Raw genomic sequence first — 26,954 nt, 5'->3', positions numbered from 1 at the left:
CCAATGTTTAATCAATCTCAACTATTTCCAATTAAAAAAAAAATGATATCAATCGAATGGCTCTATAAAAATAAAACTAATTTTTGTACTTAAATTTGCCAGAACTTGAAATTATTATTATATATAAAAAAAATTAAAACAGTTCAACTTCCATTTCTATAAATGTTGCAACTTTTGCATTTAGATTTTCAAACCTTCAGCGATCTACAGGTACCCTTTATACAAAATATAAAACCCGCTAATTCCGCTAGTATCGTTGTACGGTTGAGCCCTTAATTAGTATTCTCACAGCCCCAACTAGATGCTCCCCGTGCTAAGCCGTGCGTGTCTCGGCGCGCCCCGGCCAGGCTGCCTGTCTGTACTTACTGATCACTTGATACGGGTCTTGACGTGAATGTTACGTTTAATAAAATCAGCTAAATTTATAATATTTTAATAAACAAATTGTTGAGACTTTAAATAATGTAATGAATAATTGCTATTGTGTTATTGTGTTTTTTTCTATATCACAAAGTTGTATAATTGTATATAAGTAAAATTCAATTAATTATGTTATGGTTTAATGTTCTTGATTTTTATTTTAACAAATAATATGCTAAATATGTTTAATTCGTATTTTATTACAAAAAATATATTCTTTTCATTTAAAAATTTAACCCTAAATCCCGTAAGAGATATGCAGGCGCACAGAAAAATGGCACAAAGTGAAGTGGCGTGTTTATGCATCAGCTATTCTGTCGCTTTGATTCGTGGCCCACGAATCACGAGTGTTATTTTAATTATAAACATCATTTATCGTAATTAGAGTTTTCAGAGGGCGCTTGTGTCGGCAACCGGCGGCAAATCGGCGGTCCACTTTGAATACGACAATTAGGATGCAGGAACGAACACAGCTCGAGTGCTGTTTACTAAACTATGTTTGTCGATGGGACTGAAAAGCTTGCACTGGCAATTAATGTCGAATATGAAACTGAGATGTTTAACGTACCGGTAAGTAATTTTTCAAATTTGGAATAAAATTTATTGTAAAGATGAAATTTAAAAATTAACAACATTTTTAATACCACATTACATGCCATATATGTATCATAAAGTTATGTATCACATACATAAATATTACAAAATTAATAATCAATTATAAACTATACACCCTAACATCGTATTTTTCGGCTGAAACCGTTCAGATAAAAGTGAATGAGAGGGGTTTCGACCGACCTTATATCGCTTCACATAAACCTACCGATTCGACTTTATGGAGGTGAGGTTTAACTCCCTAATAAATACTCGCTTTTCAGAATTTTGGTGTAAACCGATTAATATATTCGAATTATTTAATACATCTCATGAGTAAAGTACTGTATTACCTGTATTTACATATGTAAGATACATACATATGTATAAAGCTGAAATGGTCCAGTAGATAGAACATGATACTTGACGGACTACGTGATCTACAGGACCACGGGTTCAAATCGAAACCATTAATGAATTTTCATTGGGCCCAATTTGTATTTATCATAAAATGAAGCCTGTCATGTCAGCCAAATTCTCCCGACCGACTCTAGAGTATCGAACAGCCATACATTGTAAATCTTCCTCTAAATTCTGTTATGTAATGTGCGTTAACATTAATAATAAACAAATTTAAAAATATTAAAATTTATGTTTACTTTACCAAAAAATATTAATGATACAATATAGATAAAATAATTATAGTATTTTATAAGTATTTACTCAAACCAAACCTAAATACAGACAAGAAATACCCATTAACCTGAAGAGTGTTTCTTTAATTATAAGAATTCTTAAGCACGTTTTCTCATCAATTAAGCAGCATTTTTAATTAAGGTGTGAAAAGGCCATTATCTCGGTCTATTTGCGTACAGTGTCCCATAAATCACGGCAGACAATGGTAATGCGGCAGAATTAAAAAATACTTTGAGCGGAGCCCGCTCGAAATAAGGGACTTAGGATCTTTGCGAGCGGTTAATGAATTACTTTTGCTAATTTCTTAACAAGGGCCGGACTCTGTTTACATTTTATGCATTATCTTGATGGTTGACTTGAGCGACTAGGGCTAGCTTATACGAATGTAGATATCGTAGTCTTAGGTTGGGTGAATAAAAATATTATTATTTGTTATTATATTTGTGATCAGATTTACTTGGTAGGAGTTAGTGCAAGTCATCTAAATAGGTACCATCCACGCATCATTTATTCTACTGCTACACACTACTTAGTATTGTTGTGTTCCGGTATGAATGGTGAGTGAGCCAGTGTAATTGTGGGTATATCTTCTTAGCTCCCTAGGTTGGTGGCGAATTGGCGATGTTAAGAAGTGACAATTTACAATCAGGTACCTAATATAAGAAAAATAAATTAGTAGCGTTATACTCCTGAGTCTCGGAGAGTACGTAGGCATTGATCCAGTTGATGATGTCTCTCCGGTCAGTCAGTGTCTATTTGATTTTAACTTAAAAGCAACTTGACATCGTAATTAAAATGCTAGAATAGTCAACACCGTGTGAAATTTGGTTACGTTAATTTATTTCACATTTGCCACGTACAGTTACTATTTTGCATTTGAATTTCAGTTGGTACCGGATTATTCTGTATTAATATTCAGGTGCAATAGCCTTAAAACAAAGTATGTATTGCTATCTGGTGCGCTCTGCTGGATGAAAATTTTAGTACCTAATTAGGCAAAATTACCTAGTCGTAATAGGGATAATCGACTTATGTGGAGTGTGCCTTGTGGGAGTTTTTATAATAATTTGATAGCGTTAATATTATCTGCGATTAGTGCAATAATAAATAATAATAAGAGTTCTATACAAATCCCAGTTAGCGTCAACGCTATCGTAAAACTGGCGAGGCACACATAAAATCCTATGATTTTGTTTGATTTTCAAATAACAAGTACTGGTGACGCTATTTATAAAAATAATTTTACTGCAAAAGAAGTTTTATTTCGAATTGTGTTGTTATATCATCTATCTGTGAATATATTATAGGAAATAAACTATGATTATATTGGTTACAATAGACGAACATCGGCCCATTAGCACAATAAAAAAAAAACTTTTATTTAAACCGGCATCTTGACACCAACTAACACTTGTTGTGTTTAAACCGGTAGACAACAATACTAAGTTTTGTTGTTTGATAGAATATAATACGATGAATATTTGGTATATAACAAGAAAGGCTTGTCACAAAGCCCTACATACAGCATATAGCAAAGAGTGAATAATAATAATATTATATAGTTCTAAATGTTAATACATCCCTGTTTGATAATGAAATGCAGACAAGACAATATTATGATGTATACTCGGTCGCGCGGCCCTCGGCAGCGTCTTAATTAATCATTGAAGATTAAAAGTGAAATACGACCGCCGATTGCTATCTTCTGACTTTTTACTGATAAAATTAATAGAAAAGAAAAACTCCATATTAATTTATGAATCTTAGTATGTCGTTTAATTATTTTTGACTCGTTTTCATCTCAATTTTAATTATCATATTTTTTTTCCCAATAAAAATTGCTAGCTATAAGTAAATATTATTATTTAACTGACTGCCTCGCTGGTGTAGTGATCAGGTTAAAACGCTGCCAATTCCGGGGTCCTAGTTTTAAGCCCCGTGTCGAGTTACTAATTAGTAGTTTGGTTATTTCGACGAAATTTAGCAGTAGCAACTCGATGCTTGGAAGTTGGCTGTGATTACATTGACATACCACGGACATCATATAAAGCCGTTAGTCCTACGTCTGAAATTTCTCCAATCACATTGGATTGCCGTCCCATTTGATTATGAGAACACTTGTACTTTATAACACTCAGTGGCGTGCCATTGGAGAGACCTATGTCCAGCAGTGGACGCGAAAAGGGTGATGATGATGATGATGATGATGTACTCTATAATATCTTTACAGTTGGCTAACCTCGAATCGAAAGAAGGTCATCGTCATTATACCCTATTTTTTTTTATTATATTTGTATCCCCGGAGACGTGCCTTTGGTGTAACTTATCTTTAATTTATATTTTTATTATTTTAATGCGCCTGTCTGTTTTATTAGGCAGCACCACAATCTTACTTTTAGGATTATTTGCAATTCATTTTGAAGGGCTTAAGGCCATAGGTCAGTTTTTCAGTCACCCGCCCGATGGTCAGATCACTTTAGAAAATTGGCAGATGCTCAATGGATGTGATTAGCACAGGACCGGGAGAATCGGCGCGCCGGCGCCGGTGAGTAGGCCTATATCCAGCAGTGGATTAATGTGGGCTGAATATATAATATATAGCATATATAGAATATAAGCAATATAAATATACCTATCTAGACAATAAAGAAAAGTATGTATAAAAACAATATTGGCGGACGTTTAAGATAAAAAATGCATAGAATGCATCTAGTGTCGAGAGCGGCATGTAAAAGACGCGCTGGTGAAATCTGAAATTTCGCTAGCTTTGGGCGCGCTCTTAAGTTCTTGCAGTGCCAACGACTATAGATAAAGGTTATCTTTTACAATTAGGTGGTCAAAGGGCTTTTCTGTTTTCTATATTTTATGACTATTTATTTTAACTCTAATCCATTCATATTTTTGGCCACTTATTTTATTTTATTAAGGACCATCAGCAGTCACCTCACTTTTACATGTAATAATAAAACAAACACATTCAACTTACATAAAATGTGCGACTCTTAAAGACGGCCACAACATGCATTTTAAGGTACAGTATAAACAAATTATAACATAAGCAATATTTTTTATAATACTAAATTACTAAAAAAATTTACCACATTTCTATAGAAAAAAATAATAATAAAAATAAATAAATAATAATAACTAATAATAATTGAAAATAAAGCTGTAAATATTATAATTAACGAGTGCACTAATTTCATTTATCACATTAAAAATATATAATAATATAATTTAAATAGGAAAACAAAAATTAATTAAAAATTTCAAAATTTAAGATGAATAATAATACTTTAAATACATTTTTTCATTAATTTCTTAAACTAACATGGTTGCAACATATGTTTTTTTGTAATTAGAATTCTAATAATAACTCCAGAATTATTTTTTGTATTTATTAATGGAGTCCTCAAATATGTCAAGTGACATTGAGTATTTATGAATATATTTATGAAAACTGTAATCAACTCACTCGTCCCTAATGATTCCACATTTTTATCTCACACCTGAAAAAGTATGAGGGATGTATAATGAAATAATCGTTATGGAAATGAGTCGTGTACGGACACTCCGCTTCAGTCGGAATAATTTTACAGTTTCTCTGAGAGCTCTCCGCTTATGCTCTGTTTAACATATTATTTAAATAAAGAATATCATATTTTTATACAGCACTAGTGCTATTACGGGAATAATATGGTTTCAATTCAAAAGGAAATGTTATAGAATTTACTTATACAAGTTTCGCTTATTGATATTTAAAGTATAAAGGAGGTTCTCGATCCTGGGAATAGAAAAATACGGCCTTATTTATAAACGTTGTTTAGCGGATGATTAGTTAAACAATGCTCTGTCTTCGTTTTTCGAATGTCAAATCAATAATAATAGAAAGAGAGAAATAATTTTATTATAAAATAATTTACTTATAAAAGTTATTTAGTGGATGATTATTCAAACAATACCTTGTTCTTACGAATTGCAAATCAATAATGACAGAAAGAGATAAATCAATGTTTTACTAAACAGCGTTTGTAAATAAGGAAGTCGGAATTTAATTAACAGTCGCTATGCAACGTAAGTAAGACCGATAATTTTTCAACAACTGTAACTTGGCTAAGTTATTATGACGCCAAATCATGAACTAGATTAAAATTAATCCATTTAAAAAAATATAACATTTGTAATATATACCTAGAAATTCGTGTCACATATTTGTGTGTATTTAAGTGTACGTGGTAATGTATATTAATGTTACAATGTGTTACATACATTTAAAATTGTAAGATTTCACTGAAGCTAATACAAAAAAGTAAGAGCCTGTAAATGTCCCATTACTAAGAAAAGACAGGCTCCGATTAGGGGAAGACTTGCAGTTTATTTGCGCTCCTACAATGCTTATTGAGTCAATCTTATATGAACTAAACCAATATTTAATGCCAATTAGTCATCATATGTAGTTCAATGAAGAATCGAAAATATCAAGTTTCTTTGGAACCTGTTTTCGAAATCTTTAACGCTATCAAATATAACCATGATATACGAATCGAGTAATAGTAAAAATCTGTAATACGTGATAAATTTAAACGTATATTTATTAATTTAATAAACAACTGGTATAAACAAATAAAGTTTATACTCGATGGTAATACACTAAAGGATATTCAGATAATATGATAAATAATCTTTAATAAAACCGAAAAGTTTTAATTAATATGAACTAAAAAATATTTATTAAAATTTTAGGTATTGGGAAAAATAACGAATATAATTCGTTACATTCGAATATAACTTAATTAATATATACTTAGTTTACTTTAACCACATTACAGACTACTTTACGGTTGTCCGTACGATCCTCGGGAGATTCATCCCATGCGACGTTTCGCATGAAACTGAGATATCAACCAATGGGCGTGGCGCGCAGTGGGCGGAGCTGACGCCCATTAAACAAGCTCCACCCACAGTACGACCACGCCTGTTGGACGAAAAACGTGGCAGGTGGGCGGGACAGGCTTTGAAGTATCACTATGGACACTTTATCAAGTAATTTGTTAACATTGATGTCGATTTAAAATTTATTTCCAACCCGACTTTGATGGATGAAAAGCTTTTTACAATCATATAAATTTAAGAATGTCACGCTGTTTGTGGGGTGAAAATAAACCTTTGAATTTAAAGATTTATAAGTTTATAGGTTTAGCTAAAGTATACTGTTTTAATTAACATTATATATTTTGTATATTCATGGCATATTGACATTAAAATAAATATATAATAAATTAAATTATTACGTTTAATTCAGTTTTCATATATGAAAATAAATCAAATTGAAACGAATTCTTAAGATAGTTTACCTACTTCGTCTTTGTTGACCTTCAAACAACTTAGTATGTTCATTCTTATTCTACCACCAATAATAAATATTACAAGATTGATAAAGATTACTTATAAATTAAATATATATCATGGCAAAATTATAATATAATATAATCATAATAATATACTTTTATTATCAGACCATTTCCAGAATTTGAAGAACATACTTTCAGATATATAATATCAATAGGATTTATGTTCATTTTAGAAGAGAGACGATTCAATGTGATACCCGATAATACGTATTATGTAAAGTTTCATTACGTAACATAGACAAGGGCACTGTAAAATATGTAAGCCCTTTACACACCGTCAATGCGTTGACAACAATAGTGTCTAAGGATCGATAACGAAATGTATCCCTTGAGCCCAGGGTGAGTGGGCCTGTGTAATAATACACTGGCTCACTCACCATTCAAACCAGCACACAGCCAACGCAATACATACTACATAGCTTGCTTACACTTTGGATGAGTCTTAAACACGCCGACGGACTTATGCAAAGTCCTGCCAACGTATTATAAATGTTCAGTATTATATATCTATGATTTATAGATTTTTGGTAAAAGTTGTATATTTTTGATGTATAAGTACCTACTTATTATAGCAAAGAATAGACTAATAGAAAGAGAACAATCCAATTAATGATGCTGAGTTAGTAATAAGTTATTAAATTTAAATTAATAATAATAAATTTAACATAATTCGATATAAAAGCTATTAAAAAACGACGTTTTCAGTATTTTTTTGTAAGTGTGTAAGGTACTTTTTAAACAACTAATATATTTTGAAAAAATTATTATGAATTCATTATTTATAGCACTATAAAAATATCAAAGTTTTTCCACCGGTTTAGGGGTTTGAGTTGGAGTGGTAAATAAAATATGTTACTATAGAATAATATGAAAAATATTATTGGTAAGTATATAGTATTATATATTATATACATATATAATATTAGTACTCCGTGATAGTTTTGTATCCGTCGGAAAGCTGCACACTATTGTAATTAAAGCTAAGAGGAATAGTTAGTTAGTCGTACATGTTTAATATATATAAATTAATTGTTTTTATGTACCTAATTTATCACTGTGAATATTTATAGAAGTTTCTTTTGATCTGGCTATTTATGACTAGAGTTTGACGTCGAGTTATTTTCGTTTTATTAAATAACTTGCTTGCTTCAAGCGTAGAATAACAAGAATTTTCTACAAAAAGGGCATTGCATATTTTTCTTTAAAGGGGTATTTAACAGCTCTGATCTCACGGATGTCTAAGAAAAAGTTGAGTTATTCTAAAGAGTTATCAAAGCGTAGCGAGGCGAAACACCCGTGGAATGTCTTTGCGAAAATTGTTGACATTGCGCCGTCGCCATTGCTTAGCAGCGACGTCGGTATTTAACTGCTTAAGCTAAAATTTAATTAAGGGCACCTTGTTCATACGCTTGTGTTACAATATTTAGAGAATTTCAAGAGGTTACTTTATATGTTTGAACTGAAATTCTACATGAAATAAATAAGTTTTCTAGAAATACTATTTAAGTAAGTAGTATGAATACATATGTATACATATAAATCAGCTTGGAGACATATTTGAGTTTGATCTGGTGTAATACATACAGGGACTTAATTCGAAATAAACGTATGTGCTGTTATGACATTAGCTCAGTAAATTGTAGTGTTATAACTGTAGAGGATTAGAGAAATATTAGCCAACATGCTATTGATTTATTAGCTCACGCAAAAACGCAAATACGTTCCCATTCTAATTTGGCTGTACGTACTCTTAGATAATGTCTTATAGATTATCGATTTAAATCCAAGTTATCTTAATATAATATATTGAAACAGAAACGATTGTAAAGCATCCAAAATCTTCTACATATGTTCACCAAACAATTTTAACCAAAATTTAGCGTTAAAAGCTTATAAGCAGTGATGGTAATATACTTAGATGATAGAATGAGCCACCTCCTATGAGAAGAGGATCTTTGCTCAGTAGTAGAAATTTAAGGGCTGTTACTTATAACATATACAACTGCCCATAGACTTTGGAGATCTGCAACTTCATAAGCTAGCCACTAGATTAACGAGGCATTCAATTATATACTTTTATAATAAAAATAAAGGTCATTTTGAGGCTTGTAATGATACCACTTTGCATACAACATTTTCATAGTCAAGTCGGGATTAAAACATTATTTAATAAAATAATAACACAGCTAAAATTATATTATATTTCCATAATTGATAATAATTGATAATTAAACTGTGTTGTGTAGCCTAAACATCTGAAAATTATTATTAATAAATACAACTAAACAATATTTTAAGCTAAGAAATAATTTTAGTAATACATGCAATTATCTCTTTAAACTGATCGTGTAGTCATTCTTTACAAATGGTATTTGAACACTTACAAGAATGGATAACGATGCTTAAGATGTGCCTTTAATGTATCTCTTTGATGTCAAATACCTAGCCGTATTTAATCGCAGTAATTTTATAACATTAATGCCGTCTAATACTCCCTCATGTTTCACATTATTACAAATACTTGAGGTTTCACATTATTACATCATACATTATTTCAACCAAATCAAATGTTTCCTTTATTGATCGGTTTTCAAATTAATATTTTTTAAATATTGAGGTTAGGTTACCAGCTTTTAAATTTAAGCCTATATTGTAACCACCATCTAGTTATTGTGAGATGACATCAAAAATATTTATTATTGTTTTATCTTTTACTTATTACACGTAAGGAATTATTTCTGTAGTCGGGGCGCGGTGTCAATGGATATTTCGTACTGTTTATTTTTATCATAGCGATTACTGGCAACAAATAAATGTCTATTTGATTATTCTAGAAACATAATCTTTTTTTTATGTAATTTTGATTTTAAGTTTCCATACTTGATACTATTTTTTAAAGTCGGTTCATTTGCTTGCGTATGATTATAACTGTTTATTTAAAGAATCTAACATGTTTTTTTAAGATTTAGAAATTGTTTACCGTTTTTCTTGGCTCTTATTGATATTGAGAAATAAATACAAAGTGTATATAATATATAAATTTATTTCCTATATTAAATAATTAGAAGTTCGCACAATATTGTCAATTAAGCGAGGCTAGCGACATCTGTTATCATTGATTACTTGCCTAATTGTGCGTTAATCAGTCGTTAATTACCGACCATGGTGCAGGCGTGACGTCATTATGCAGACTAACATCGTATCTATAAGGTACGAGATCTATTGATATACTGCCCGTATGCGTTATTTGATCTAATTTGTCACAGTAATGTAATTTTGAACAGTTATGTTCTAACAAAGAAATAATATTGATAGTAAAGTATATTTAAGCTTCAAAAATAGACTGAAATACAAATAATCCAATTTAGATTGTGTCAAATCTTTACAAAGTTCGTCAGCTTTTCGTTTTGTGTTTAGGTTGTCTCCATATTTATTAATTGTGTATGCGTGTGAGTGTATGTGCGTGTGCGTGTATTCAATATATATTTTTGAATATAAGCGTATATTCAAAATGTTACTTACGCGAAATTATGAAAATATAATGATAAGCCGTTGCTTTTTCTTAATTAAAACATATACAATAAAAATATTGTCTCAAATAAAATGTTTCGCAATAAAAAATATGTATATACAATCATTATAAAACATGCATATGTATTAAGCTAATACCGTCACGCAAACATTCATTTAGAGCATTAATTTTATATGAATTAGCGTGATATCAATTGAAGTATTTGAACACTACAAACCCTAAGATAATTACTAAAAATGTAATTCACACGCCACCGGAGCCATGATACATATAATAGAAGAAAATATTGTCAACATTAAATATTTTAAAATGTGGAAATAAATCATAATATTCTGTCGGCGATCAGTCACTTATAACTTCGTAACATGACACAGTATCTAATGTCAAACTAATTCGATTATCGTTATAATGGAACATAATAGACTAATATTTAATATTATAATATAAATATAACGTAAGCTTGGCGTTCTATAGGTGAGGCAGTCGCCCAGCAGTGGACAGTAAAAAAAGAGGTTTTATTTTCGGATTCGCACAACAATTTTTGCGATTTATGTGGAAAATTATGATGTGTTGTAAATTTCCGGATAAACAGCTGTTTAAATTATGTTTATATGTTGTATATATTATGTAGTCAAGAAGAAAATCGTCGTAAAGTTTAAGCAATGTATAACATAAAGAAAAACTCAAATAAAATATATTTGTTGCACGTTATTGATTTTTATCAAATTTATTTTGCAATTCTATTACTGCCTAATAAAAAACACATAACTATATGTCTGTTTGTGAAAAAAACGCATACATTTCAAGATGAAAATTAAAAGAAAATCAATAACCGTTTTAATGACGGAAGTTGAACAACAATATTGGCACATTAATTCATTAGAGCACCGTCACATGCGTCGCCCGATCACGTCAGAACAGGGACCGTCAATCGCGAGTGATTAGCGAGTGTGATTGCGCATTGATGGCTCGTTACCGGCTGTTTGCGAAGTACACACGGTCAATCACGAATATGCCTCCGTACGTTGATATGATCATGATGTAATGCCAGGGTGTATCTTCGAAAATATCATATTCGAATTCTTTTTAAACATACATAAAAAAATCCTAACGTGTAGTCCCGACTTTCTATAATTTTTACCTCATGATACTGAACCGTTCATAATTCTTAGTTACGGGCTGGATATTACTTTTACCGACTTCGAGTATTAGTTATTGAGACTTTTTCATATTGTAATATTAGTTATTAACTGCATAGATTTAGTTTAATTAAAAAAATATTCTAATGATTTCCAAAGCATTAAAATAACAAAATTTAATAAAATTAATAGCCCGTAAATATTCTTTTCTTTACTATGTATTCCTATATCATCGAGCTCGAGATGAATAAACACATGAAAATTCATTGGTACTTGATATCTGCTTTTAATAACCGATAAGCAATAGGAGAAAGAAACCAGTAAAATGTCTAGATAATTGTGTGTGACATACAAAATATAACAAAAGTGTAGGGTATTTTTGCAGTGATCATTTCGTAAGGCGGTAGTGGATTGGAAGTGTCTGTCAGCTTTGAGCAACCACTTTTTTAGAGATGTATCTTTTTATTAAAATATAACTAATTAACTAATGTCAACCTAAATATGCTTGCATCTAAATTTGATTATTGCTACACGTCAGACAAGCATAAGTCGACTTTTATATAGAGGTATTTATATTTGGCAATTTGTCGGCATTTAAACCGAATATTTGTCGGAGTACGAATATTTTGTAAGCTAGGTGAATTACGAATACCCAACAAAACGAATATTCAGGCCAGATCGAGTTCTGTATTATATTGTGATATATGATAATATAGCTAATTTCGGAGTCAAAGTCTCACACAGTTGTACCGTTAGCATGTGATTAGCATGTTAGCATAAAGATTAGTTTTATTATATTTAGTTAAATATCTTTTAATATCTTAGTTTTTTCGTAATTAAAATAAACGAATTATAACGTTATCTTTTTAAATTTACATATATATTTTTATACAGTATATTATGCACCGGAGCTAAGAAAATTTAAGTGGATAGCATATGATCCTGCTAAGATTGTTGTATCATATTGTTTAGGCGTGCTAAAAAGAAGTGGACATATGATAATAAATATCAACTACATGCGATGGTTAACATTTCTTACACTGCCAATGTCTACGGGCGTAAGTGACCACTTACCATCAGGTAGTCCATATGCTCGCACACCTACCTTTTCTATAAAAACTTGCGTGTAATTATTTATATATGTATATTATTTTTATATTTATAAGCATTTCGTTTCTAAGTAGATATACTTGTAATTGTTTTTGGTTTTGTTATTGTTGCCCTAATAAGTGTAATATATTAGTTACATATAGATACAAGTTATTGCTACCAAAAAAAACAGATCCAAGTTTTTCAATTGTTTATTTGTATTCGATATTTTGTGAAATCAACGTTATGTTTTCTCACTGCATTCTATCGCAGTTAGTTTATCCCTTAATCCTTTAACCCTGCCAAAATATGAACTAGTGATGCTATAAAAAATAGCCATAAAGCCGTGAACGAAGCGGAACGTGCAAATAAAAGCAATGCCTCGTCGTAAAACTGTCGAATTGAATGGCGGACGCAGTTGACCGGCTGCACGGCTGTAGTCGTTCGCGCAGAACAATCCACCTTTGAAATGGTATTAACTTTCTTAATTTCAGCAATTAATCATACAATTCGATGTAGGGAAGTACAGCTAGTGAAATATTTATATTGTATTATTAAATATTGCTATATCGATTAAACAGACTGTCTATTTATAAATAGACAAATATAAAATAGTTCAGTACCATTTCCTTTGTTTATCACTTTCTTTTGTTTGATAGCTATTGCGCGATAAAAATCGTGACAGAACGGTTTTACTTATTATTATTGTTAGTGTTGGCACTTGAGCTGATAGAGGTTCAAAATTTAATATCATGTTCTCCTGAAATTTTCAATAATGATTATGGTCGAAATTATTCAAAGCCGATGGCCGAGCATTAGTTAAATTTACCACCATGTTACTATATAGTTTCGTTTTGGTTTGTGAACGAACTACACCATATGATTTAGGTTTTTAGTACTTACAGTCGATATTTATATTTTATAATATCGATTGTACGGTGCCAAACATTGCCACATTACATTACACAGTGTCAGCGTTTACGCCGGCTAGCGATATTCCGATTGAACCGATCGGTTCACGTGATCTCAATACCAAATAATCTTTAACCATTTTAGATTAACTTTAGTTACAAATAAGTCATTGATTTATATTTAACTCTATCTTTTATTATCGAACCAAAAGTAATAAAATAATTATCTGTATGACACCCATTTTTTAGTTTATTTGTGCCGCTTTGGGCAGCAGTTTTTTTTAAATTTATAAAATAAAAAAAATCTTCACAATGTTTAAAAAAAATGTACGATTAGAAAACACAGTACAATATCAGGTGCAGGTAGGGTTCATGTGGGCATTAATAATGATAAATTTGAGTCATTAATTCGTGAGGATTAGTCGCGGAAGCGAGTGTGCGCCGCCGATAACCAAATATTAACTCAATTAGCGACGAGACGCGCCGGCCCGGCATTCAAATGTCTGCTAATCCGTCCTAAAGCCGGCTGGCATTAGGAATGGTCAGTCCTCGGGGATTTAGATAGTGCCTTGTTTTTCTACACTGACTAAAGTTGGTCTTTTTATTTAAGAAAGATTTTACAATTTCAGCAATTTATGTTCAATATTCTTGCAATGCTTAATTTTTTTCATTTTTATTTCATATTCATGCCTAATTTTAGACTCCTTATAATACGATAGTCTTACTTCACGTACAAATGGGATTTAATCACAATATATTTTGTAATAAGCGAATATTTCAATGTAATCGAATTATTTTCTTAACGTATATATACACCCGTCATTTTTATTGATTTTTGTGATTTGTCTATGATATAAACTATACAGATATATAATATGTATGCGCAAGTTAGTAAGTTGTTACGATAGTTGTTTTGCCTATATTTTAAAGCATTTATGCCTTAAGTAAATATAAATAAAAATTAAAAATAGTTATTGTACAAATCGTGACCGCGTGGAATGTTGGCAAAGCCTTTATTAATATGGTTTGTTAAGTATATTAATAATGTTATATTTCTTCAGCGATGTTAACTCACTTGCTTTAGTATGAACCGTCCAAGCTAAATCATTGCCTCGTATTCTCAATATTGCACCAGCAGCCGGTTTTATGCCGTCGGCCTTTCTATGAGCTGATCGTCTTCTCTTTCTCTCTCATAATCCACTAATTTAGACCCTTGGGTGATTTTTACTTTTAATTAAATAATTCACCCATTTTCATATCAACTTTTTGACTGTGTACGATATGTCTGCATTTTTATTGTCCGATATGTTTCAGATTTAATTAACCGCTTAGCTTAATATTTACAATACTCATGTGAATGCTGTTTTAACGTGTTTCTAACTTCTAGAAATTTCGCTAGTGTGTCTGGACACCGTAAATAATGATGGATATAGTATAAGTTAAATGAGTTTGCTATATAATTTTAAGATAGTATAGATATTAACTGTTCTCTTTGTAATTTATTTTAGTTGTACTACTGTTCTGTAGTTACTACACTTTCTTAGTAATATTGTTTGTACAATACATCAGTCGTCCACGTACTCAATTAACCAACTCATTGACTCATATCGGTAATTTTTAACAATTTGTTATTAATTTCGTTTTATTAGGCTAATTTGCAATACTTCTCGGCTTGCATCTCTATAAATTCTGAGTGCAATTTGCAAAAAGGTGCGCATAGCGTCAATGCTTTCTTCCCTGTCTTCTTCACCGAAGTGGATCAACAAAAGCACTCTCCTCATGCTCCCATTCCGCAGCTTCCTTCTGTGTCATAACATTTTCACAGAAAGAGATCACTCTATGCAGCACCTCTCGCTACCGATCATGGCATTTATCACGCACAGCTGCGAGAGTTCTCCACAGGAAATGGCGCAGAGGCCCCCATGCGGCACACTCCATCAGGGCGTAGCGCGCCGTGTCCATAGGTGCACCACACTCTTGCTGGGACAAGGCCCTGACTTGCTTCACCTGCGTCCCTGGACAGACACCGTTCGCACTTGCGTCCTCCCGAAACCGTTGCACTTCCGCGAGCTCCTCCACCCAGATTTCTCAGAGCGGATCGCTCGCGATAAGCCACCGTTCATAGAATTGAAAACCAGTTCGTCCCGAGTTTGTACAACATTTGTCACTGTTTCGATCGAACGATTAAGTATTACACTTATTAACTAACAATATTTATTACACTAATTATGATTTCATGTTTTTGTTAAAAGCTCATAAAGTTTTGAAACTAAATTATAATATAAGATATGTAATACATCGACTTAATATCATCAAATTGAACTGACAAGTAATTAGTATTAATTCAATTAATTGTGGCCAATCGTGCCAACAAATGCATTGTTAGCAATGACAGATTACTTGGACAATATGATGTCTGATTCTAGCCCTCCCAGCAATTTAGTTATTACTCTGTGTTTACAGTATTATTTATTCCATAAAATGTAAAAATACGAAGTTCACTTTTTTTTATCAAAATGTATATTATAATAAGCCATTCGTAGTACCTATTTGGGGGGGAGGGGGAGGTGTTAAGTACATCCTTTTCTGTACCCCTGACAATGTGTATGCAAAATTTGTGCACGATGATCCGTTGAGTAGTTAAGATGTGAAAGCGTAACAAACAAACAAACAAACAAACAAACATTTCACTTTCGCCTTTATAATATAGTAAGGATATTTTTCTTGTATTCACTCCATCAAAGTTCTTGTGACTTATCTATTTAAGTCACTTCAACATGTGTACAACGTATACAATTTAACAAAAGATACAAAAGCTACTTCAAAATATAAGACGAAATAAACATGTTAAGTGTATGATTTATTTAAAATATATTGCAAATCAAGTCACGGAAAAATAAAATTATCGAATTAATAGAACTGTATTATTATAATGAGCTATAATAACAATTATTATGAAAATCATTGAAGTATCTGTAAAGAGAGTTCGTCACTTATAGAATCTTCCAGAATAGGATGGCTTCTAAAACTGCTGATGAGACAAGAAACGCTCTACTAACTGTGATCCAAATCATCCATCATCTACATAATTACATAAATCTTACATACTAAGTAATTATACGTATAAATATTACGTCTGTTTGGCTCTTACATCCTGGAAAAATACATCAAAATGATTTCTTTAATTGCTATTTTTTTGTAGTAGATGGTTACCTTCTTGTTTGTATTAACAAGTTAAGTTAACGAAGCTTGTATTTGTGTTGATATTGTTTGTTATGCATATGATCAAAGAAATATTTGGTTGTAACTAAAAATAATTTTCAATATAAGTTTTTTTTAGTTATCGAATGTCTCTTTGGAGTTGTAGCTTATAAAGCTGCAGATCTTAAGTTCCTGGGTTCAGACCTCAGTTTCGGTCAGTAAAATGTTATTAGATCTTTTAGTAGCAACGCGAAGCTTCGAACTTGTAGACTATGTTTCAGACCCCTGGCTCGCACCTGAACTCTCTCATGTCTCAATGGATTATCGTCCCATCGGATTATGGGACAGAAGGAATGGAGAGTGCATCTGATTTTGTGCATGCGGTTGTGAACTATTATATCCCCTTCATACTTGATTAGTCTCCGTTAAGATGGACTGCCGTTAGATGAACATTTTTATTATTATTATCTATGTATAAAAATGTCCTTCTGACGTTTATTGTAATTCAATAAACAAATATCACATCTGTATAAATGAATTATCCCAATGTATAAAGTTGCATTAGATGCAACGGCGGCCTTAACGCTAAAACAACGATCACTTCCAAAATCTTTGGGTACAGGATCAATTGTTAAAATATCTGCGACGGACACAATAAATAAATATATAGCTTAATATAAGTGGAAATACTATAAATATTAAAAATATTAGATAATGTATATATTTAATACGGAGATTTGAAAAAAAAACTAAAACGTTTATAGGGAAATATTTGTAAATTATTAAAATAAAAATTTTGGGAAGTTATTTCTTAAAAATGATGTCGACTGAATGTAAACCATCACGTTCGCGGTGCTCATGTAACACCAGATTTTTTATTACGGCCCGGCCGGTAGAATGCGTGCAGGCTTTCCTTTCGTGAGAGATATTTCAAACGCGCTAGAGAAGTTGGTTCATTAGCGTAGACTTTCTATATGAGGTAATCCCGTAGAAAAATATCCACAGGTTCTATCAGGACTGACCAATTGGGCAGGCCAATGGTCACCTATCTTAAATATCAATTAGCGAGAGAAAATTCAGCGAACTCTTGATAGAGACGTAGCTCCGCTTGCTGGAATAAATTAATAATTAATTAAGTGATACATAATATCATTATGTTTTAAAAAATATACTAATAATACTTTTATTTTATTATTGTTTTCAATCCTTGTATAATATCCGACATTTATTTAAAATAATGTTTACTTAAAATGGTTAACGTAGTAACGTAGTTATACGTGAGAACGTAGAAATTGAGATATATTTTTAATGCACGGCGCCCTTTATTTTATGTTATTCCTTGAAGGTCATTAAAACCAAAAAGATCGTTACAATATTATTTATATTGTAGCAAATTTAGAACTGATCCACTCAAGCAGCCTTTCTTTATAAAACAAACGAACCCGACCGAAAGCAAACTTAATCCAATCCGCGAGTGAAACGAAGTAAGACGTCGTCGGCTCAAACAAATTATTTGACATAATGTCGTTAATTAGAAACCCTCCTTTGTAACCGAGGGTAGGGTAATTAGGTTCGGATGCTCTGAATGGGTCCTTTTTCTGCTCGTTACGGCTAAAACAAAGGGGCAAAGAAGTAAACAGTCCGTATTCAGGCAAGAATTTGCATTGGAGTTGACAATGAAAGAAAACTTTTATACATTTCGACATAACGATCCAGTTTTGTGTAGAAGTTATACAATAGCAATTTCATAAAAATTATATCCCGAAATAATAAAAAAAATATAATTCTCTTACCTAGAAAGGACGTAGCGGAAATATTTTTTTTAATAATAAAAGAGAAAGTCTCTTTTATACCAATATTATAAAAAATAATTGAATAAATATGAATGGTAATGTTTAATTGTGGCCATCACGAATACTTGACTAAAAAAAAAAATAGTCCAGTCGCGCTTACAAGTCGTCCCCTCACAAGTTTAATTGCATCGCTATTGTTCCATTTGATTTGATTCTGTCTCTCTATGGGCACAATCATAATATCGCGTTTTAGCGACCGAGACTTAACGTCGCGTAACAACGACGTAACTGAATTTTTTAAATAAACCATAATTAATATTTTGTGAATTGAAAAAAATATATTTTCAAACTCGATTTTAATTCCAAACCAATTTTATTTATTTGGAAAATAAACGATAAAAAATAAAAACAAAGGAATTACATATTTTAAATAAAAACTAATTATATAGTTTATTGTAGTTAAACTACCTACTCTAGTAGTTAACATCATAAACTGTCAGATGATGTACAGATATTTAATTTGTTTGACGTATTCCCCCCAATGACGCCATTAAAACAAACTACTTAAGATAAATTATTAACAACAGCCCAAAGCATTAATAATATAAATAAGCCGGTTGGCGTGGTTAGTGGATGCTTGCCTTTCACGCCGAAGGTTGTGGGTTCGATTCCGACCCAGGACAGATATATGTGTGCATCAATATGTCTGTTTGTCCTGAGTCTGGGTGTAATTATCTATATAAGTATGTATTTACAAAAGAAAAATAGTTTATGGAGTATAACAGTTGTCTGGTTTCCATAGTACAAGCCTTGTACAAGCTTAATTTGGAATCAGATGGCCGTGTGTGAAAAATGTCCCATGATATTATTATTATATTATTAAATGTCACCTTGGTATCGATATCGCTGAAGCAACACGTCACGCACACTCTTTGCCAGACAATTTCAACAAACAACAACTTGCTCCTAATTGTGTTTGCGATTCCTTTACAAATCTCTTTCGCCTCGACTACAATTATTGTGAAAACTCGTTTTGAAACGACGTTAAATACGACCGAATTTCAGATAATTAACTCTGATTATGGTCTCTTAGCATATAATTCGCTTTTGTTGCAAGAAAATTCGTAGAAAGGCCAAGTTAAAGTTATATTAGAATTAAATTTATACAAACAAAAGAAAAATAAATTGGAGGCCACATAAAATAACAAAATGTTTTGTACTATTATAAAGAATCATTTTATTTATAAACAGTTCAATCGTAAATGAGTAATTAAGTATTACGAAAGATAATTTTTTTTTGAGAAAATCAACATGTACATTTATTATACGTAAGCCTTTATTATTACAATTATACATATAAATTCCAATAATCGTACAAAAAAGAATTCTGTCAATTAACATCAACGGGTACTTTGCAATATACAAATATTAATATCAACATTACAAGCTTACATCAAATAAAACAAAGATAAAAAGAATTTTGATTATTTGAGAGTTAATAAATGTTGTGAAAACAATAGTTCAACCACCGTGAAAAAATCCAATATCGGGTAACTTAAAACCCATGCAAATTCGGAAAAATCTATTATAATCTGCATCGCACACTGCTGGACGCTCTTTTCATTCGATGCCTTTTGTTGGCGGATTCAATTAAGTTTACATCGGCGCCGAGGTCAGTTAATAAAAACCGAAGCCTACAAAAATTGGCGCGTAAATCAAATTCAATAAAGCCCTGCACAATAGTGTGGGACAGGCATCGGAAAATGACGCCGTCAAACAATGACTGTTCGATGTGCTCGCGATGCGTCCCAATCAAATTTATATTACAGACTTTTACTTGTTTTCTACCTCCCTAGCTTTATTGAATTTTTTATCGCTTTTTATATATATCAGTGTAACTGATACATTAGTTCAGAATATTCAACAAAATTTTAATATTCTTTATTTATTTCATTAAAAAAATGTGTTAAAATGTTTTGTAACAATGTTTTATGTATGATGTTTCTGATTAAATACAATTAGATTTTAATCGAATATCCCCAAAACATTACTATTCGGGAAAATGATTGCAAAAACAGTCACCCTTTCACATTTAGAATTCTCGTCCATCTTTCCACGTCTCTGAATTAATCGCCCGAGAGCCGCTGTCTATTAAAGTTTCTTCGCAAGTTGTTAAGAGGCTCAACTCCCTCAAAACTCTGCAGATAATGTTAAACATTCATTTAAGTGGGGGTTCTAACTTCCGAATCGTCGTATAAATCTTCTAATTCTTCGAGCCTTTAATATTCATATCACCTTCGCTTCTACAGTAAGTCGCGATACCTCGACTTTGAATCCCTTAAACTCATTACATAATGTACCGTTTAAATATAAAACGTAACGACAATCTAAATATAAAACTGCCAATTTAAGGGATACAGTTTTGCCGCCTGTTAAAAAAGCATGTAAGTTATCTTTTATGTAGTATAAATATATGTGGTAGGGCTTTGTGCAAGCTCGTCTGGGTAGGTACCACCCACTCATCAGATATTCTACCGCAAAACAGCAATACTTGATATTGTTGTGTTCCGGTTTGAAGGGTGAGTGAGACAGTGTAATTACAGGCACAAGGGACATAAAATCTTAGTTCCCAAGGTTGGTGGCGCATTGGCTATAAGCGATGGTTGACATTTCTTAGAATGCCAATGTCTGAGGGCGTTTGGTGACCACTTACCATCAGGTAGCCCATATGCTCGTCCACCTTCCTATTCTATAAAAAAAAAATGTCATATAAATTATATCAAGTTTAATTTGTCAACCTAATTAAAATATTTTTAGTTTCTTAGCCTCAAAGTATTCAATAACAACCTAAAGTCTGGACATTGACAGTTCATCGAGAAGCACATAAAGCTGTTGGTCAGTCTCCCTTGCGAATGGCCGACATAGCTAGAATCGGTTCAGAAGGTATGATTATATCAATAAATTTCCCACGTAAAGCGAAAAATTTATCACTAAAACCGACGTTTTCATTACAAAGTCGTTTTTAAGTTGGAAATGTTTTACCAATCGTAAACGAATCCTCATCATAATCAAGTGAACATTGACGACCATAGATTGAAAACATTGATAATACCTAGTTTTTATAAACTTGAAAGCAGCTTTAAATGTAAAACTCGGGCATAGTAAGCAACTTATAAACTACCTATAATTGTTTAAAGAATCACCTTTAAAGAAATGTAAACAAACATTTTCTAATACAATCAAAACATACTAAGCTCTGACTTTAGACAAACACTTTTAAATTTCAGTTAAAATTTACTATTATAAAATATAACATAAACATTATATTTTAAGAAAAGTAAGACAACTATTAACGCTCATATAAAATATGTTTTTGAAAATAAAATTGAAACTAAGCCAATAATGGCACAAAAAATATTTTTAAATAACTAATGCTACTCGTACGAATTGCAAGCAATTGTGGGAAGCCGCCAAAACACGTAGCTCGTTCATTCGAGTCGTTACAGCAATGCCAATATTTGTAGACACCTTCTTTCCAATGAAGATGTAGTGAACAAACGAATTTAGCAGCGTACGAAGCATTTGAACAGATCTCGTTAAATTGGTCGTGTAATAACTGTCTGAACAAGTCGTTCTGACGTCGCCACATCAGCGGTTCGGATACGATCCTTCCGCTCATTTGAGGGCAATATCACAGCTTTATTATTTTTATATCTCTTATTGTACCGAATGTTCGAAAAATCACCCAAATAACCTAAATAAAACACCCCATACCTTACGATTACAATACAAATCCGATTATATTTAGCTAACCTGTATAAAAGTATCACAGACAAAACGAATGTTTTATGTATTTATTCAATTTCATGAAAGAGAAGACGCGAATCCCAGAACCGCCCAAGCCATGTAGCCGTCCGCAGTATTTTAAAATAAACGGCACTTTTTATATTCTTAGCATATTTTTCAAAAGTCGGCAGCGCAGCGTTTCAAGCGTATTAATACGCGTCCTTAAACACCCCTTACATGAATAATTAGATGTTTCCCGTTTTTATTCTCCACCTTATCTCTAAAACACGCGTTTTAAATTTGCAAACTCATTCTTCTCGCCGTATTGAGGATAATACATCTTAGCTCCGATGCGATTCTGATTAATGCCCTCGACTAGATTCGACGCAACTTTGTCAGAGATAACGGCGAAAAATAATGGGACGTGACTCGGCTAATTCGGTTTTTACAAGCAGAAAGTGCGAACAAATTTAGCTGAATATCATTACTAAAATTACAAAAAAAAAGAGTTTGGCCTTATGTTATATATTAGTATTTAATAATACTCTTTTACTAATGTAAAAGATACTATAAATTAATACTATAGTAATTAATGAAAGAGAAAGATGACAGTATAAGAACTTCCTGACGCTCACTGTTATTTATAATCGCAATATATTAAATCAGTAGGTACTACTGATTTTTAATTAATTAATTAAGATTAAAATATTTTTGCGTTTACTCTAAAATTTAAAACTTTTTATCCCATTCATGTTTGATAAGACATTTGTTCTCAGCCAAATTTTTTAGAGTAAATAAATGGTTTTTTTTTACATTGGGATAAAATAATGTACATATAATAATAGCAAAGCTTGTAAAAGCTTGATTACCCTATGGCAAGTCGGGCGTGTATGTAAAGAAATAGTAATTAGAACTTTTTTCTCGATCTATATTTATTTTGATAGGCAAAAAGATAGTATTCAAAAATCAATTTATATATTCTTCTTTTAAAACAAGAAACGTCAAAAAAGATTTGGTTAGGACGTCTAATTGCTTGTAATATCAACTGTTATATTATTTTCGGTTCGATATGCGAATTTTAATATTGATTGTGGCAACTGGTAAGAAAAATATTTTTTTTTGTTTTATATACAAAACAGTTGAGACAAATACATAAGAAAATGATCTAACTTTTATTGTCGTTATAGCTTTATTACTAGAAAATGTAGCTTCCGAAGAAGATGGTGTCAAAAGAGGTACCTATCCTTTTATGGTAAGTTTTACAATTTTCGATGTGTTACGATATATTGACGACGAGATCTTTCGTAGTCGATTAAAGTCTACGTAGATCTTAATTGAAACTCGCGGAATCAAATCCGGAAGCACCACTAAGTATCCATGAATGTTTTCACAATGTCGTTTAGGCGATGGACACAAAACTTGTGTACACTGAAAAAGTGTGGTGGAATAAGACCCAAAATTCTTAATAGGACAGATGATAGGACATTTACGGAATGTTACTTTGCTTTTACCTTTTTTAATTTAATTATCTAAAAAACTTAACTAATCCTTAAAACTTGTTTTATAGGCTTTTATTTATTATCCGGATGAAACTGTAGGCGATGCTGCTGGAGGAAAATTCATCCGAAGTGCCGTGTTGATACGAGAAAGTTGGTTAATATCTTCTTCTCTTGAAAGTGAAAATACTCTTATCGCTTTCCCGGAGAAAACACTTGTAGCAAGACTTGGGGCTATTAGTATAGATGACAAATTGGATTTAAATGAAGATGAAGAAGAGCAAGAGCGCGAGGTTCACTATAATTAATATCACATCTTAGAAATAGTTTAATTAAAACAAGTAAAATCTAAATGTTAACTTTGTTATTTTTTCAGATTATTCGAATAGCTCGGCCTTTTACTTTTAAAAGTGCGGAATGGTGGAACAGTGACATATCATTATTGAAGACTCTGTTGCCTTTCAATATTACTTTGGTAGTGGCACCTTTTGAAGCCAATAAACTTAATTCTAATGAAAACTGCTTTATGCTCGTTTACGCTGTAAGTTGTTTGTATCTGTTTTGAATTATTAATTTTAATTTAGATATTTTTTATTTAATAATTATTATTAATTTTAATTTATAAACATTATTTTTTTCGCATAAGAAACAAAACGAAAGTGCAACAGAGACAAGGAATCTAATGAAAATATCAGTTGAACTGATATCGTCTTCGCAGGCTAAATGTGGTAGCAATTTCAATAATGACACTATGGTCTGTGCTGCGCCTAGTAGTGAGAAGAATGATATTTATATGGATTCCAACTTCTGCATGGTAAAAGATTTATTGGTTGTATAATAATTTTTCTAATCTATATATATTTTTGAATATTTTCATAGTAACCATTGTAATTATTATTCTAGAGTAATAGTGGTGGTCCTCTTATATGTGGTAATGAATTGACCGGTATACAGACTTACATTGATAATTGTAAGCAACCATATCTATATCAGCTTTTAAATTCTTGGGATGATTTAATATCATGTGCAACACAAGAAAAATGTCTCGAGGAGCAATGCGCTAAAATATGCTATATTATAAATAAAGACCCAGTAACGATGGTAACGCCTAACATAACTATCACTACAGAGGCAATCATGAAGCTAGCTGATGGATATGTTAATAAATCTAATTTTGAAGAATTTATATCATCGACTTTTACAACTAATAAAGAGACTAGTGAGGCTGAAATAGAAAAAATAACTTTAACTACTGTGAAAGAAGAACAAACATCAACGGAAATGACAACATTGTCAAGCATTTCTGATACACAAACGACTGAATATACTACAAATAAATCAAGTCAAAGCACAGAAAGTGTGACTTCAGATATTCCAGACGAGCGTGAAAGAGAGACTAATGTCGAGGCTCAGCAGCAAGTTACAGTACGCAGTGATGCGTCAATAAATATGTTGTATTCATTGAAGTATTTCATGTATCTTTTTTCTGTTATAATTCTACTGGCTTAGATTTTACTTATGAATTTCATAATAGTTGATTAAATTTTGGAAATATTCTTTAGTTTCAATAAAATACATTTTATTTTAAGATAATACATTTTTTACTTTAATATTTTGCATCATTAATACTTTTAGTTCATAAATTAATAATATAAAGTTAAAATTAATTTAATAATAATAAAAACTTAAAATTGTAGTACTTACGTATAGGATTCCTTCAATACGGTCTGGAAACTTGATAATGCTATTAGAGCAAACTGCGGAGGCGTTAAGCCTGCAACCTTACTTAATTCTACTTATTCTAAAACTTTAACATGCTTCAGCCCTGTGGAACATCTTATAATAACTTCCTGAATATTGTTTATTTTGATTACTTTTAAATACCTAAAATGAATTCCAAGATTTATCCATAAAAAACGACAGGAAAGGAAATTCTTATTCTCTTTATATTTGTTTCGCAAAACAATATAACTGTTTAAGCATCACATATATTTTGTTGATAAGACTTACTAATAATAATAATAATAATAATAATTTATTTATTCAAGTAACAAGACTCATATACATAATTACAAAAAAATAAAATACACTACCATCTACTACTTATACAGTTTACTGGTCCAGCTAAAACTTTACAACAGCGGTTTATAAATATAATCTAGTATGTTAGCAACCATGATTAGAATTTTGTTGTTGTGTTTGTTTTGAACTTTTTTCGCATTAATGCGTAAAATCAGTCTATATTCGCTTCAGCAAACATCCCTAAAGCACTACAGAAGCGAGGCAGCCCCATCAGCAATCTAAAGGCGTTATTGTACTGGACACGAAGAGATTTTAATGTATAATTAGCCTATTATTAGTATGTTTATATTATTAAAACATTATTTTATAAACATTAACCTATAAGCTCATGAAACTATCGATATGACTAAAATAGCATAAAGAATATCAATTCTATATATGAATGAATTTTTAAAGTACTAAAGTGCAGAAGGAATCAGAATGTATCTTAATAGGACTAGATATGTTTAAATTTCGAAAGGGGATCGCATCGGAAAACTGTTATGCATATTTTAAAGTTAAATGTACTTACAACGAACTCACCGTACTGAATGAGAATTCAACGTGAATAGCTCTTTCTGAACTTAAAATATTTTATGATATTCAACGGACGTGATAAGTAAGCTTTAGAATATATATCGGCTAATTCAATTGGGTAAGTTTTTGTCATGCGAATATTTAAAACGAATAAAGGATATAATATACAATAAACTAAGTTGTGCTTTTGTGTATAATCTTTTTGTAGTTTCTGTATGTTATAGGTAGGCAGATGGGCAAATAGGGCACTCTTTGTTAAGTGGTCACTACCACCCATAAACATTGGTAATG

The 26,954-nt window shown here is 31.5% G+C and overlaps 2 protein-coding genes across 2 annotated transcripts in view; both read left to right on the top strand.

Annotated features, from left to right (window-relative positions):
• The window catches only part of LOC126781583 (spondin-1), a 232,186-nt gene that overhangs the window by 10,158 nt on the left and 195,074 nt on the right, over nucleotides 1–26,954 (top strand). The window lies entirely within an intron of this gene.
• On the top strand, nucleotides 15,629–25,804 carry LOC126781901 (uncharacterized). The gene is made up of 7 exons (XM_050507024.1): nucleotides 15,629–15,926; nucleotides 23,727–23,821; nucleotides 24,137–24,358; nucleotides 24,442–24,606; nucleotides 24,712–24,879; nucleotides 24,969–25,490; nucleotides 25,763–25,804. Exons 1-7 carry the CDS (start codon nucleotides 15,629–15,631, stop codon nucleotides 25,802–25,804), a joined length of 1,512 nt encoding a protein of 503 aa, XP_050362981.1.

Source organism: Nymphalis io, chromosome 4 (genome assembly GCF_905147045.1).
Source record: "Nymphalis io chromosome 4, ilAglIoxx1.1, whole genome shotgun sequence".
NCBI lineage: Eukaryota > Metazoa > Arthropoda > Insecta > Lepidoptera > Nymphalidae > Nymphalis > Nymphalis io.
This window is presented reverse-complemented; position numbering and strand designations above follow the sequence as displayed.